Source organism: Eschscholzia californica, unplaced genomic scaffold, assembly GCF_041429995.1.
Source record: "Eschscholzia californica isolate CP2 unplaced genomic scaffold, dmEscCali1.0.p SCAF_5, whole genome shotgun sequence".
Classification (NCBI taxonomy): Eukaryota; Viridiplantae; Streptophyta; class Magnoliopsida; order Ranunculales; family Papaveraceae; genus Eschscholzia; species Eschscholzia californica.
The window spans coordinates 53,918,501-53,932,808 of record NW_028238472.1 but is presented as its reverse complement, the minus strand read 5'-3'; the positions used below and the strand labels follow the sequence as shown (position 1 = coordinate 53,932,808).

The window sequence follows — 14,308 nt, the reverse complement described above, 5'->3', positions numbered from 1 at the left end:
ATATTATATTTATGTATAAAATAAAGAAAATAATATAAAGAAAACGAAATTGAAAGAGGGAAGGGGAAAATTAACGCGAAAGCGCGCTACTAATAATCTCCCTCCAAATCAACTCGTTTTTTCCCGCAAAACCCTAGCTTTTGACCATCGCTCAACAACAAAGATCAATTACTACTATATTCCTCATCCGAAGGGTAATTCTCTTCAATTCATGAGTTCTTCACATCGTTTTCTTATACAATTTTTGTTTATCTTAGATTGTTAATTTCACATAGATTATGATCGCTTTATTTTTTTTTTTAATTTGATTCTAGGGTTTCAATTTCGCAAATTTAAGTTTATTAGTTTAACCTAGTTGACGAATGATATCGTCGTTTCTTTACCCCCTAAAAGAAAGAAAGATTGTTACGTCATAGTATCTGAATTTTAGAGTTTTGTTAGTTTACTGATGAATTATGTTTAGTACATGCTGAATTTGAAGATCTTCTGATAAATTTCTAGTAAAGTCTGTGAATTTAGCAGTTATAGATATTGTTAAGGATTGGGGTGTCACAAGTGACAGACTATTTGTGAGGGGTGGGGGGATTGTCATAGTCCCACTTTGCTCACGAGAGTGTCGGAAGCCTAGGCTATAGGTGTTCGCTCAAGCTTAATATGTACTCAGGCCTTTTGGGTGGGCTCGTGGAGCCTTCGCTAGAATAAAACCTTGTACCTGTGGGCTTGGGGTGTCAATGACGGCTCTTCGTGAGGGTGGGGGGATTATGATAGTTTCACATCGCTCACGAGAGTGTTCGAAGCCTGGGTTGTAGATGTAAACTCAAGCTTAATAAGTAGTGAGGCCTTTTGGATGGGCTCATGGAGCCTTCGCCAAGAACAAAACCCCACAGCTTGGGCCTGAGGCGGCAAAAGTGGGGACAATATCGATACTGGTAGCAAATGGTTGGCTTCTTGGACATTCTAAACCTTTATTTCCTCCATGACCAAACTCTTCTATACTAATATATTCTAAATTTTACTGGTGATTTGCAGATTTATCTCGTTTTTAGCATTTTGAATTCCGCTGTTCAGTCTGGGTATCGTGTTGGTCATGCATCCCCTTGTCTGTGTGACTGAAAAGGTATCGAGATATTAATTCAATGGCAACAAGCAACAAATCCGATCGGCCTTCTGGTAGTCCAGGTAGGCCAGCCTCCCGTGTTGGACAACGGGGAGCCCATGCAGTTGCTTCATTGGACAGGTCAGGCAGCTTCCGAGAGAACAAAAATCGCATGCTATCACGTCCTGACATGTCGAGAAGCGGGTCTTCATTGTCGCAAGGAGATGTGACAAATTTTATTCATAGCTTGCCTCTTGATACTAAAATGGTGGCTTCGAGGCAAAAGTTCCCTCAGCAAGTGGATGTTAGTCGATTGGTAACTACTTCTCTTGGTATTTCATCCGATGATTCCCTGTCTGGTTCTTCAGCAACCAGGCTGGTACCTGCTCCTGTGGAGGCGATTAAGCGTGTGAAGGACACTATACGTGACAGTGCTATTACGGCTAGGTAGTTAATCATATTTCTTTTTCCTTTTTTTTTTCTTTCCTCCATATTATATTTGTTTATACTGCAGTACGATAATAGATTATATTGTTAGCTTATAAAATTGTTTGACTTAACAGTGGTCAAATAAAACTCTGGGAGGAGACAATTTCGAGATTTGACAAGCATTTCCCCAGCATTTGGGCAAGGAGGAAGGCTCGCTCTGATGTTCAACTAACTAATAGGTCGAACACCATATTAGCAGGGGACCGTCTTCTCCCTGGAGGAACTGCAGCAAAGTTATCAACCCAGAGTGGTGGAACTTCTACTGGATTTGACCAAGAGCAACAGAAGTTAGAAGAGCATACCAAATATGTTGTTCCTAATAACCGCTTCCGAACCTCTACAGATGTAAACTCTCTTCTCAGTCTAACCTCTTCAAATAATTTGTTACAGGTTGTCAATGACTCTATAAGTACCCCATATAAGTTACTTGTATGGTATTTGAAATGTTTGATTGCGGCAGAGTATTTTAACTGCTGTCACTCTATGTTATCATTTCATACGTCGGGCCTTTCTTATTTAGTGCAAGAATTTACCAACAAGTCCTCTCGGGACTTCAGAACAAATAATTAAATAGATAGAAATGTGTTTCAGTCTTCGTCCTTAGTGTGGTTTCATTGTGGATAATACGCTCTGACACTTGTGCTGGATATGTGTCAGAAACTCCTTAGACATGAAGGAAATTGTTCTAAAATGTCTAACGAAGTTATACTTATTTATTTGCAAGTAAACCTTATTAACGTTATTTGCACATTACTCGAATTATTTGTCTGTTGGTGATCTTATTTAACGGGGTCCTGTACTTCTTTATGGTTGATCTAGATGGATACACGTGGGAATGCTCTTGGCAGGCCAACTGGTGCCACAAATAAGGGAAAAGAAATGTCTGGACTTGCAGATGGTGGTCCTCTTCAATTCGCAGAGAAAGATCAAACTTTACCTGTCTGTGTAGATGGCTGGGACAGTGTAAGAACGAGGAAAAAGCGTTCGGGAATAAAATCAGATGTCTCTACAAATGGAGTGTCAAACAGAACCGATGGTGATCGGGAATTTAAAAGGGAGACAAAACCAAGGGCTGGCGTTGATGCCCGGTCAAGATTAAGCAACATTCATGGTACAAGGTATTGTTGGATGTAGTGGTATAAACTTACAGCTAATATATATCTATGAATGTTAATCGAATTTATATGATCTAATAGTTATCAGCCACATGGTTAAATTTGTCTTTGTGTTCATCAAAGGAGACACAGAGATAATACTATGTTGGAAGCAGATTTGCTTTCTGATTTTAAGTTCATTATAGATCTTCTGCCTTTTAGCTTTTATCGTCATGATTGAACCATTATCATTCAGATCGTCTCCATGACATGGTATCTGATTGAAAATCACAATCTGTATGCAGTTGCGAAGGCCCTCCTTAATCTTTCTATTTTGTCCAACACTATATACTTCCTCACTAGAATGAGGTGTGGCTCATGGATATTTTTACTTCCCTTTTATTGAGTATCTTAGTATCTTATTGTAGATCTGGTCCTTCTTTTGGAGCTGCTGATAAATTAGATGTCACCAGTCATCAAACTGGCATTGTTACGCATTCCCCACAACGTACTGACCAAGACAATGACTCTCCTTTGTTTATACGAGACCGTGTTGTGGGTGCCGGGATTGAAAAGTTCATCCCGAAAGCTAATAACAAGTAAGCAACAACTTTATGCAACCTTTTGATATCGTCATTCTTATTTGGTTTTCTTCTGGAGTTAATTCTTAATTTTGACCTCTCCCGTCCTTAATTTGTCCATCAATAATTTTTTACCAAATCCAGGCTGAATGTTCGTGAAAGTAGTAGTTTGGCCTCTCCTGTTTCAACAACAAAAATAAATCCACTACCTAGAATGCCAAAGTCAGGTTCTGGTCCAATCCCCAAATTATCGCCCAATGTTCAACGACCTGGAGTTCTTGATGATTGGGAGATGTCCCAAGGCACAAACAAGATTCAGGCTTTTGTTGGAGCTAACAACTGCAAACGAACACCGTCAAAACGCTCTCAGTCACCACCTTCGGCACAATGGGGTAGAGTCGCTAGACAAAGGCCACAAAAGATACCAAGGAGGTCAAACTTTATCCCTCTTCTGGCAGGACCTGATGAAGCTACAAATGATATATCCGATGTTGTTGCTACTCAAAATGGTACTTGCTTAAGGCGCTCACCTGGTATTTCTCTGCAGAAGGTTAAATTCAAAGGTGACCAGTTCTCGTCGGTTGCATTTTCAGAAAATGAGGAGCCAGCAGCTGCTGAAATCATATCCAAGGATAAAGGGAAGAAGGCTAGTGATGATATGGATGACAAAGCTGGACAGAATGTTCACAAGGCTGCAACTCTTGTGCCATCTTCAAGAAAAAATAGAATAGAAGATGAAGATCTTGGAGATACTGTTCGGAGACATGGAAGGACAGCTAGGGGTAATACCTCTGCTAGATCCAGTATACCGATGTCAGTTGATAATCTAGATAGTGCAGTTACATCAAAACAACTCAGAACTACAAGACTTGGCTGCGGTAAGATTGAAAGGTAATACGTTTTTTATTGAGCTATATTGTATCTACTTTTATTTTGTGAACGGTCTTTTTGCTCATATGTTATCATGTCCTCTAGATATGGTAAAGTGGGTCGCCCACCAACGAGGAAGCTTTCTGGTCGAAAGGCTTATACACGTTCTAGGAACGTATCAAACAGTGGAACTCAAGATTTTCTCGGTATTTGGCATATAACCCTAGTTCAATGATAAATTTATTTGTTCAATTCTGTTATTTACCTGTATATTCCCATCATTTCTCAGGAGAAACAGATGATGTGAAGGAAGTGCTATTGGCTGCTGTAAATGCTGCTATAAAACCTGGTTAACTTCTCCCTTACAATTTTCTCTGTCCACTTCACGTTTTCACAAATAGAACATTTTGTTTGAGTTATTGTTTCTTTTTATACAGGTCATGATAGCTTGTTCTGGAGACAGATGGAGCCGCTCTTCCGTGTCATCTCGGCTGAAGATATAGATTTTCTGAAGAAACAGGTATTTTATATAACACCAATTCTGTCCTTCCCTTGGATTCTAAATCTATCACCTCAAAAGTCTCCATCTTTTCAGCTTAGTTCGCGATTCTCATAATTTCAACTCTAAGGTCCAAATAAATATTAAACAGAACTGCTTTTAGCTTCAGGGAACCACTAATTCTAAGACCCATCACTACCTACAAGCGACCACCACCGAAGTCTGAAGTAATTTAAAATGCAAAATTATGAGGAAATGATTTGAACTTCATCAGTGAACAAGCAGACTACCTCCGTTCGTGGTTGCGGTACAACCTGTTTGTTAGTTGTTCCATCATGATGACCTGTTTGCTATACATTGTAGCCTCCGTGTAAACTCATTGTTGAAATTAGATTTTAGGTCGAGTGTGCTTCAGTATTTGTATATTTACTATCTTTTTTCCCCCATTTCAGAGAAGTCTTGGATCCGATCTCCCGACACAGCCTACAGGTTCTCTGTGTAGAGCTATCACAAACAAGTCTGAGTTGATCGACTGTAAAAGTGGAATTGGTATTTCCAGTGAATTAGAGAATTTGTCGAACTTTTTAGTACCAAGAAGAGATCAGAAAGTCATTCCTCTTTGCCAGAGGCTTATGGCGGCTTTCATTTCAGAGACGGAAGTTGAAGGATTTCACCACATAGTAGAAGATGACTTCAACTGTGATGCTAATGGTAACGGATTCGAGTTGGATATGGAGTTGGACTCTGAATTCTTGGATCAACAATCATTAGCAAATCTTCAGGCCTTTCAGAAAACCTTTTCAAATGGTTTTAGGGCACATCCCACTCAAATATATAACAACGGGCTGGAGTTTGATGAGTTAGATTTTCCAGCAATCACAAATGATGAAATAATCTCGAGCTTCGGGAACTCCCTAAATGGGTTCCATGTGGACCAAAAAGTGGTGTCTGAAATGTGTTTTTCTGAACATCAATACAACCAGATGTCGATGGATGAAAGACTTCTTTTAGAGCTTCAGAGTGTTGGAATATTTCTTGAACCTGTCCCAGTGGTAGGTTCTTTTATCATATTTTCATGTATAATGGGCTTATAATGTTCAATCAAGTGCCTCCACCATTTTATGCCGTACCCAATTTAATGCATGCTATTGTTTAGTAAGTTTAGGATGTGGCATATGTAGCCTCTTTTTGTTAAAATTTTTGCTATCTGATTAGACGCGAGCGGAAATGAGAATTAGGATTCTCTACCGTGCGCCTTATTAAGTGCTACCCTTGAGTGAATATGTTGCAAGTGTTTATTGTCTTGTAAACTTTTCCAGTAAATCCCTGGTAAGTACTATTCTTCACTTTTCCTTTTTAAGTTTCATTCATCTCTTTTCAGCCTGACCTAGCTCATAGAGAAGATGAAGAGATTCAAGAAGATATCAGCAGATTAGAGAAAAAGCTTCAGTACCAGGTTCTTACTTTCAACTCATCAAACAAATCTCATTCTATTGTCCAGCTTCTATCTTCTTAATCAAAGTTTCTCTTCTTTCCGTCTTAAACTTATGACTACTCAGATTTTTCCGGTACAATACTAATCAGCCGTGAATCCGTGATGCATGTTATTTAATCCATTGTGATGTCTTCACATTATTTTGTTCTTCTGGAGACCCAATGGAATGATCATTAAGCTGCTATAAAATCCATTAGATCTAGACTGGGGAAAAATCAACGTAATTCACTATTACTATTAATGTAGGTTACGAAGAAGCAAAAATTGCTCTGTGAAGTGGAGAAATCCGCAATGGAGGCGAGAGAACTTCAAGAAAGGTAAACTGTAGGCTGTAAATGCTTCTCTGAGATTGCTTCACTTGCACCGCTCATTCTATGGACCTAATGGTGTTCCATGTTTGATGTACAGGGACATTGAGCGCAGAGCTTTCGATAAACTTGTAGGATTGACGTATAACAAATATTTGGTAATATTTTGCTGTTCACGAACAAATGTTATCTGTCTATCACTTTTATCTTTCCATTTCTGATCTGAAAAGCATAGCATTTTGAGAACCACTTAAAGTGTATTAGTAGTCTATGAACCCCTGTTAGTACTTCCCAGAATCCCATATTTACCTTCATAGAAACATTTAAATCGTCGTACTTCACTGTAGGTCAACACCTTCAGACATGTTACTCATTTTTCACACTATGTGTTGATTGATGATTCAATGGGCTGAGTTTATTACTTAAACTCTCAGTTTCCCAGGCTTACACTATTTATGAGACTTTATGGTGATCACGTTTGCCACTGAGTAAGTAGAAGAAAACTAGAATTTTTTGGCCATGTCTCTGTAATCATTACTTCATTAGAAGCTTGCTGTCAGGCATTTCCTTTCTCGTGATTTTTGATATTTCATTACTATGATTGCTACTCTATGTCTTGTTTATCATCCAGTGTTATTGTCATCAGGAGCACTTAACATTTTCCTTGCCTAGATTATTTTGATGAGGAACTCAATGGCTTTAAATTTACATAAATCTACTTTAGAAAAGTACCAGAAAAACTCAAATCTCTCAACCCAAAAACTCTTCTACACGAAACTGGTGGGACCTCTCCCTTCCTTCACTGTAAGCCGCAAGCTCACGCCTTTCTACTCAACAACCACTGAAGGCTCAAGTTTATGCTCTGTCCATAACCACTCACGACTTCCTTCTCTTAATATTGTCTATTCGTTTGTTATTTTCTGTGTATCTTTATCTATATGTAACATGGACTCGTACAGGTTTTGGTAGTGGAGATCTGTATGAGGTAAGCAGCAGAGGGACATGACCGAAAACTATATGTTCTTGTTAAGTTATTAGGTGTTTTATGTTTCTTATTACTTCTGGATCAAGCTTTTTTACATATACACAAACAAAACACGTTAACCTATAGTGCATATTACGGTCCTACTCTCTTACATAATTGTGTACAAGTAGATGTAGATACAAAATCTAACTCTATGTCTGACAGGCACGGTGTGGTCTTAGTGCCTCTTATGGGAAAGGTGCAGGCAGCAAAATAGCAAAGCAGACTGCTTTATCTTTAGTTAAACAAACACTAGAACGATGTCGAAAGTTTGAAGATTTTGGTGAGAGTTGCTTTAGTGAGCCTGTATTCCTCGATTTATTCCGCTCCGCTTCCTCCCACTCGAAGGTTTCAGAATCTTTGGATAGTATCGTAGAAGGAGAATCTGCCAATCTGAACGCGAATACTCCGAGCTGCTCTTCAGAAGTTCGGGTTTCAGGTGCACATAAATTTATCATTGTATTTGGAAATGTATTGCATGATTAGTTCATTATTTGAAACTGCTTCCACAGGTGATTCTTTCTTTTGATATTTGATTAATATTTTGTTGAGTAAGCAATTTTTTTATTTTTTGTAGGTCTTGTAAGTAAACATCACATCGCAAGCCATGGCCAGTATCATTCAGATGGTCTTGCATCAATTAACCACTTCTCAGAAGATACTACAAATAAAGGGGTAAGTAAGGTAAGAAAGAGGGAGTTATTGCTGGATGATGTAGTTGGTGGAACTTTTGGTACTTCTTTAGGAGCAAATTCAGGTATTGGTAGTTCTCTTTCAAGTGGGGCTAAAGGAAAACGGAGTGGCAGAGATAGAGAGGGCAAGGGTAATGAGATGTTACAAAGAAATGGCACTGCTAAAATTGGTCGGCCAGCTTTAGGCAGTTTGAGGGGTGAAAGGAAGCCAAAATCAAAGCCTAAGCAGAGGACTACTCCGTTATCTGCTTCTGTCAATGTTCTTCTGAGTAAAAATCCTGAGCCACCCAAATCAGTATCAATTCCTCCTCCCAAACCTTGTGCAATGACTCCAGATATCAATATTAAGAAGAAAAATGAGATGATCTTGGACACATCAAACCTGTCTGAGCCTCTTGATTTATCCGATCTGCCTCTTCCTGGAATGGATGAATTAGGTATTCCGAATGATCTTGACGGGCAAGGGCAGGATTTGGATTCATGGTTCAATATTGATGATGAAGGACTGCAAGACATTGATTTTATGGGTCTCGAGATTCCAATGGATGACCTTTCCGACTTGAAAATGATAGGTTGAGTTTCCCCACTTTGTAAATTCAGTGATTGTGTCTGTTAAACAACACATGAACGGGAAAAAAAAATTGTGTCGTGGATGATCGTTTTACAGCCAGATCGGTAAGTAGGTTATAGATTCTTTTAGGGACTTCATAGATTTTGTTACTTTTTGGGGGGATGAATGTCAAGCAAGTGGATCCTCAACAGTTACTTAGCAAACACGGATCTTGTTTATATAGCGTGTAAAAAATCCAAGAACCGTGTCAATTGTACATATATAATATTTCAATAAAGATCTGGTGGTTTCTTACCAACACTTTCTTACAGGTATCGTTCATGCCGATTGCTGATATTTATTATCTTCTTCATTCATTTTTTCTCATGATACTTCAAGTATGATAATCTCAGTTTGTTAACATGATCAGTAAAACCAAGTATCCTATTTTATTGTTGGTCCATCGTTTGTTTGGAAGGAAAAAAGAATGATGATAGAAGGTATTTACTACTTCGGTATTAGCTTTATTGATTTAGATTCTAAAGTTCAGCCGAAGCAAAAATTCTATTGCAATCAACCAGGACCTAATTCCCATGAAAACGATGCAGGTACATGTTTTAAGCTTATTATACCTTACAAACCTGTTATAACTTCTTACGTTATATTCTGATGCTTTTCAAATTGTTATTATATGTATATGCAGGAAGCGCTACAGAATCATCTTTGGCAGTCTATTTTTTTCGTGTACCCATTTTTCTTGCCATGAACCATTAAGATATTTTTAATGGGAAAGTTAGTACTCAGTTTCTGCGGTTCAGGTAATTGCTTAACATTTCGTGTTCCTTTTTAACTTATATCTAAACCAGATAAGTAGCTAATATCAACGTAATAACAAAATTTTCACTTCAAGTATTCACATTATGATGTAGAGTCGTGGAATTTATTGTCTGTGGTAGTTAAGTTGATAATTTTGTTAGCCTAATAGTCGTGTACTCTCTGACTAACATTTTTGAATAATTTCACTTTGGGAAAGTGAGACTTGAGTTTTTTGTGGTTTTTGGAGTGGGGAACGTAGGTTTGGTCATACAATTCCTATAAAGTGAACGAATATATTGCATGTGGCGCTGCCAGAGGGTCTTATAAACCCTGAACTACAAAAAAACAAAAGTATGACCATCGGTAGCACTTGGAAAAAAATTTAAGAGGAAAATTGGATTAGGCTATTTGCTTGTAGTGGAAATATTCAGCATTTTGAGATGCTTTCAGGTTCTTTTACTATGCTATTCTATGTTTAATATCATGGAGTAAATTGTATGAGCTCCTCTTCTTTCAGGGGGACAGGACATGATCCAGCTGCAGAATGAACTTTCTGAGCAGATCCCGGAGCGGAGTTTGTTTATTTCAGTTTGTATCAGAGCTAGAGCTTCACGAGATCATGTTTCCGACCAATGAATTCTTCACCTGCACAAAGGACTTACCATCGTTTGGTCGGCTTTTGAAGCGTTTGAGAATTGGCCTCCCCAAAATTTTAGATGTCCTATTACTTTGATAAATTTTGTAAAATATCACAAGTAATATTGGTCTGTTGAAAAAACTTCATGGTTTTAATTAAATTATAGTTATTTCAACAAAACAAAAGGAAAGTAAATTATGGTTTCTTATTGATCCATAAAATGGTACAGTTCATTTATCATTTGATAGGTGTTTCAATCTCTAAAGTTTCTTTCAAAGTCTGAAAATTTATGAAGTAGAAAGCCAAGAAAGGAGTTGATCTACCTTTATACTTGTTTTTAATACTATTCTCATCTACTTGGACACCTCTCCCTCTCTCTCTCTCTCTCTCTCTCACAAATAAGATGTAGTAATATTGAACCTTTAAAATTTAGATTTAACATTGACAAATCAAATAAGATGTAGTAATATTAAAAATCAAATAAGATGTACAATATTGAACCGTTAAAATTTATTTTGAACTAAAGTTAGGGCAAGAAAACAAATTGAAATTCTAATACCTTGTGACAACAAGTCGGAGTCGGAACCCTTGTTTGGACTTTAAGGCGGGTCGATCATCAGTAACTTCCTTTAGAGCATCTCCAATGCAACACTCAATTTACAAAACTCAACTTGACACATAGGATTACTTGAGTTTTTGACAAAAAACACTCTCCAATGCAACACTCAACTAGAGTCTCAATATGATGTGGCAACAATAAATATTGAGATACTCAAAAGAAAACTCAATTGTTGAGTTTTCTTTTGAGTATCTCAACATTAATTGTTGTATTTCAATTGGTCCACATCAACATTTATATATTAAAATAAGAACCAAAAGTAAATTTAAAGTAAAAGTTGAGTTTTTTTAAGTGTTGCATTGGAGATGAATTTTGAATTGAATATCTCAATAGGGGAACCTAGGAAAGAGAAACTCAATTCACATTTGACACATTGGATTAATTGAGTTTTTGTTGAGTGTTGCATTGGAGATGCTCTTATAGCCGGGATACTCTTACTTAGGGGTACTTAAAATTCGTGGGATGCTGCGAGAAAACATTTTTTTTTTAAATTGTTACTAGTATTAATCAGAGAGTAGAAGAGGTTTTGAGGAGAGAGAGAGAGAGAGAGAGAGAGAGAGAGAGAGGGTTTTGCATGTGATTATACTTGTGGATTTGCTCAATTAGGGTTTGATCTAATTTTAAGTGTATGGGTGAGATTAAGCTGAATAAGGAGAAGAGAAATTCAACTTCCCCTTGTGCCCAACTCAGATCTGCCTATCATCAATGCTTCAACAAGTAACCCTCTCTCTCTCTCTCTCTCTCTTTATCTATAGTTTGTGTTATATTAAGAAGATAATCACAACTATTGAGCACAAAACAGATGGTACTCAGAGAAATACTTAAAGGGTCAATGGGATAAAGAAGAATGTGTATCAGAATGGCATAAATATAGAGCTTGTCTCTCTGTAAGTACTAGTTTTTCATCCTAAACCCTAATTCTATTTTCTTCTTTATACTTTGTTTGTTTGATTTTTTTCGTCTTAAAGTTGGTTGCTTTTTTTACCTAATCTGTTTGAATTTCCAGCAACATTTGGAAGATAAGCATCTAAGTCGTTTCCTTGAAGCAGAAGCTATTTATTCTACTGATCAACATGATTCTGCTACTCCCCACCATTAGAACTATTATACTCAAACTTTGATTTCTCTCTCTCTATTCAAGGTAGTTTTATCAAAATTGTTTATGAGTTCTATAAGATTTGTTGCTTTTAGTTGAAGGGTTTTAAAATTTTATAGTCTTTGATTGTTATCAATAGATTTGGTAGGAAATTGAGTGAAAGTTTCTTAGAGTTCTCATTGGTATGTGAACATTTACTTTCTCTTTATGTTCTTATTTATTCATGAATGAAATGAGATTACCAGGAATCACATTCCAAAATAACGCGAGAATGAATCAGAAATCACATTCGAAGGAGGAATCCCGAACCCAAGGCCCAAGGGGAGGGTGGATTTATGATTTCTTCCCCCCTTGGAATCATCGATTAAATACTTTATAGATAAAAATCACTCTCTGCCAATCTTATTCCTGATGCAACCTAACATTAGTACATTACAACGGAGTGTTGCGATTACTAGTTACTGGGAATTACAGTACAAAATAGCTATTCCTAGTAATGCCATTCCTTTCCCCCTCCTCAAACATGGCCTAGTTGTTACTGATAATGCTAATTATCATAAGATTTATGTGCTCATAGGCTGTATTCTTGCATATGTAGGTAATATTATGAATTACCTTATTTTTTAAGCTTTACACAACCTTCTTATGTGAAATTTGCTATACATTTCGTGTGCAAAATTATATTTCATGACAAAAGCTCGATCAATTATCAGCGAGGAAATTTGTTGTATCCGTGTACCGTCTTTTTGGTGTGATCTTGTTATATATCTTTGTGCACAAACCCGTCAAGTTGTTTAGGTAAACAGGTCATGCCTCGTTACTGTGAATTAGATATATAGCTCTACGCGCACGTAATATCGAACAGCTGTGGCTTGTTTAATTGAGCTTGAAAAACTTATCGATGTTGCTTGGTATATGGAGAAAATGTAACTGCGGCCATCATTTTGTACGTGTTACTGTTAGATATATACCCAATAATCATTTTCGAGGACATGACTTTTGAGTTTGGGAATTTTTAGGGATGACTTATTGCCTGTAGATCTCTATGTCTAGTCCTCGGGTTATTTCATTTCATACGAGTGTACATAGACTAAGAAAGCCTTCTTACTGATAAATAAAAACTGAAAATGGAGGTTGTAGTTACCAACCAAGAGTTAGATGGTTGCAGATGGCAACTGTACTGTATTACTCGTATATTCGTGCCACTTTATCCGCACATTGTATCTGCTTTATCACATTATACCTTTACAAAGTTTTTCAGCTTCCAAGCGTAATAAGTCGTACTGAGGCTAGACATCGACAAATCTGTACTGTGTTCGTAACTATTTTACATGTCAATAGGGAATGATTAGGTGCGAGCAAAGGCTGAAGCAATGAGTCAAATGGAACCAACCAGTTTGGCATCTGCAGGAAAAACGAAGCACTTTCATTTGGAGGTTATGAAACTTCATCTTCGTCTTTCGTCCTTCCCGTTTCGTTCATAGTTTTCTATTTAAACAGCGAAAACCAACTATTTCTTCCTTCCTGTTCAATGTATCGGAAACGTAGGTGGTGGTGAAAATGGAATCCCTTTTGTGAAACTTTATATGTTGATATTGTAATTTTGCTTCTAATGTTTATGCTTATGAAAATGTTTACAGAAATTTGTATTCTAAATTACTGTATGACTTATTATAGTGATTAGTTATCATGTTCAAGTTCTTCTAGCAGTTGTCTTCTAAACCCTATTAAAGCTACAGACATATTCGAGTAACCAAGTCAAGATGTGCTATGCTCTTACATTGGTGTTAAACCGGCTAGCCCGGCCGGTCTAAACTAGGTTCATGGGCCAGCCCAATCCGGCTCATAAGAACATTTTGTAGTCTTAGTAAGAGGAGGAAGGGTTAAGGATTTATCTGGTGTGAGATACCACATTGTTCGAGGCACCCTAGATGCTGGCGGAGTACAAGATCGTCAAGAAGGGCTGGCTCACCTGTGAATTGTGAGAAACATGTGAAGTGCATGGCTTTGTACACCTCGCCGAGGCCGCTGGTCACCCACCCACTTTCACTCTATATGCCCTAGGATCACTCATCCTAGCTAGGGTTGGACCAAGTCTCTCTCTCCCTCTCTCTTATGTGAGTAAAAGGCATGAGTGTATCCTTATATGTTATTACTTTTTTTTATTTAGGATACAGTTTAGATGCAAGAAACTTTATATACATTTAGTATATGATATTATTGTGGAGGTTGATAGAATATGCACTAATTGAATATTTGTACTCATTCTACGTAATTTCGAAATACAGATGATGTGTGACCTCATTTCACCTAATTAATCTTGTTTTATGTAGTGTAATCAATATTTGTTTACTTTGTTCCTTTGGTAGTGTAGTAGTTGAATTGTAATTTTCAAACATATTCATCAACAATAGGGCGAAGACGTAACTAACAAGTCCATGT

The 14,308-nt window shown here is 37.3% G+C and overlaps 2 protein-coding genes across 3 annotated transcripts; both read left to right on the top strand.

Moving 5' to 3' along the window:
* LOC147540716 (uncharacterized) lies at positions 1 to 9,017 on the top strand. 2 transcript variants are annotated; one of them, XM_086644660.1, is made up of 16 exons: positions 26 to 194; positions 1,030 to 1,543; positions 1,660 to 1,930; positions 2,405 to 2,703; positions 3,108 to 3,278; positions 3,405 to 3,769; positions 3,854 to 4,151; positions 4,236 to 4,336; positions 4,420 to 4,479; positions 4,568 to 4,650; positions 5,082 to 5,681; positions 6,011 to 6,085; positions 6,371 to 6,441; positions 6,533 to 6,590; positions 7,622 to 7,895; positions 8,034 to 9,017. In XM_086644660.1, exons 2-16 carry the CDS (start codon positions 1,137 to 1,139, stop codon positions 8,723 to 8,725), a joined length of 3,825 nt encoding a protein of 1,274 aa, XP_086500786.1. In that variant the 5' UTR covers positions 26 to 194; positions 1,030 to 1,136; the 3' UTR covers positions 8,726 to 9,017. The 2 variants fall into 2 exon arrangements, with proteins under 2 accessions (XP_086500785.1, XP_086500786.1); XM_086644659.1 differs by having other exon boundaries at positions 1 to 194; positions 3,405 to 4,151.
* Positions 9,018 to 10,680: 1,663 nt separating this feature from the next.
* On the top strand, positions 10,681 to 13,563 carry LOC147540715 (protein phosphatase). Its single transcript, XM_086639005.1, has 5 exons — positions 10,681 to 10,770; positions 11,182 to 11,487; positions 11,573 to 11,657; positions 11,777 to 11,911; positions 13,208 to 13,563. The coding sequence occupies exons 2-4, from the start codon at positions 11,399 to 11,401 to the stop codon at positions 11,867 to 11,869; spliced, it is 267 nt and encodes an 88-aa protein (XP_086495131.1). The 5' UTR covers positions 10,681 to 10,770; positions 11,182 to 11,398; the 3' UTR covers positions 11,870 to 11,911; positions 13,208 to 13,563.
* The last annotated feature ends 745 nt before the right edge of the window (positions 13,564 to 14,308 follow it).

Coding starts and splice junctions, on each gene's coding strand:
- LOC147540716 (XM_086644659.1), top strand. CDS start 1,137: ATGGCAACAAGCAACAAATCCGATCGGCCTTCTGGTAGTCCAGGTAGG. Junction 4,152..4,235: donor GGCTGCGGTAAGATTGAAAG/GTAATACGTTTT, acceptor CATGTCCTCTAG/ATATGGTAAAGTGGGTCGCC. Junction 4,480..4,567: donor AAATGCTGCTATAAAACCTG/GTTAACTTCTCC, acceptor CTTTTTATACAG/GTCATGATAGCTTGTTCTGG.
- LOC147540715 (XM_086639005.1), top strand. CDS start 11,399: ATGGGTGAGATTAAGCTGAATAAGGAGAAGAGAAATTCAACTTCCCCT. Junction 11,488..11,572: donor TATCATCAATGCTTCAACAA/GTAACCCTCTCT, acceptor AGCACAAAACAG/ATGGTACTCAGAGAAATACT. Junction 11,658..11,776: donor AATATAGAGCTTGTCTCTCT/GTAAGTACTAGT, acceptor TTGAATTTCCAG/CAACATTTGGAAGATAAGCA.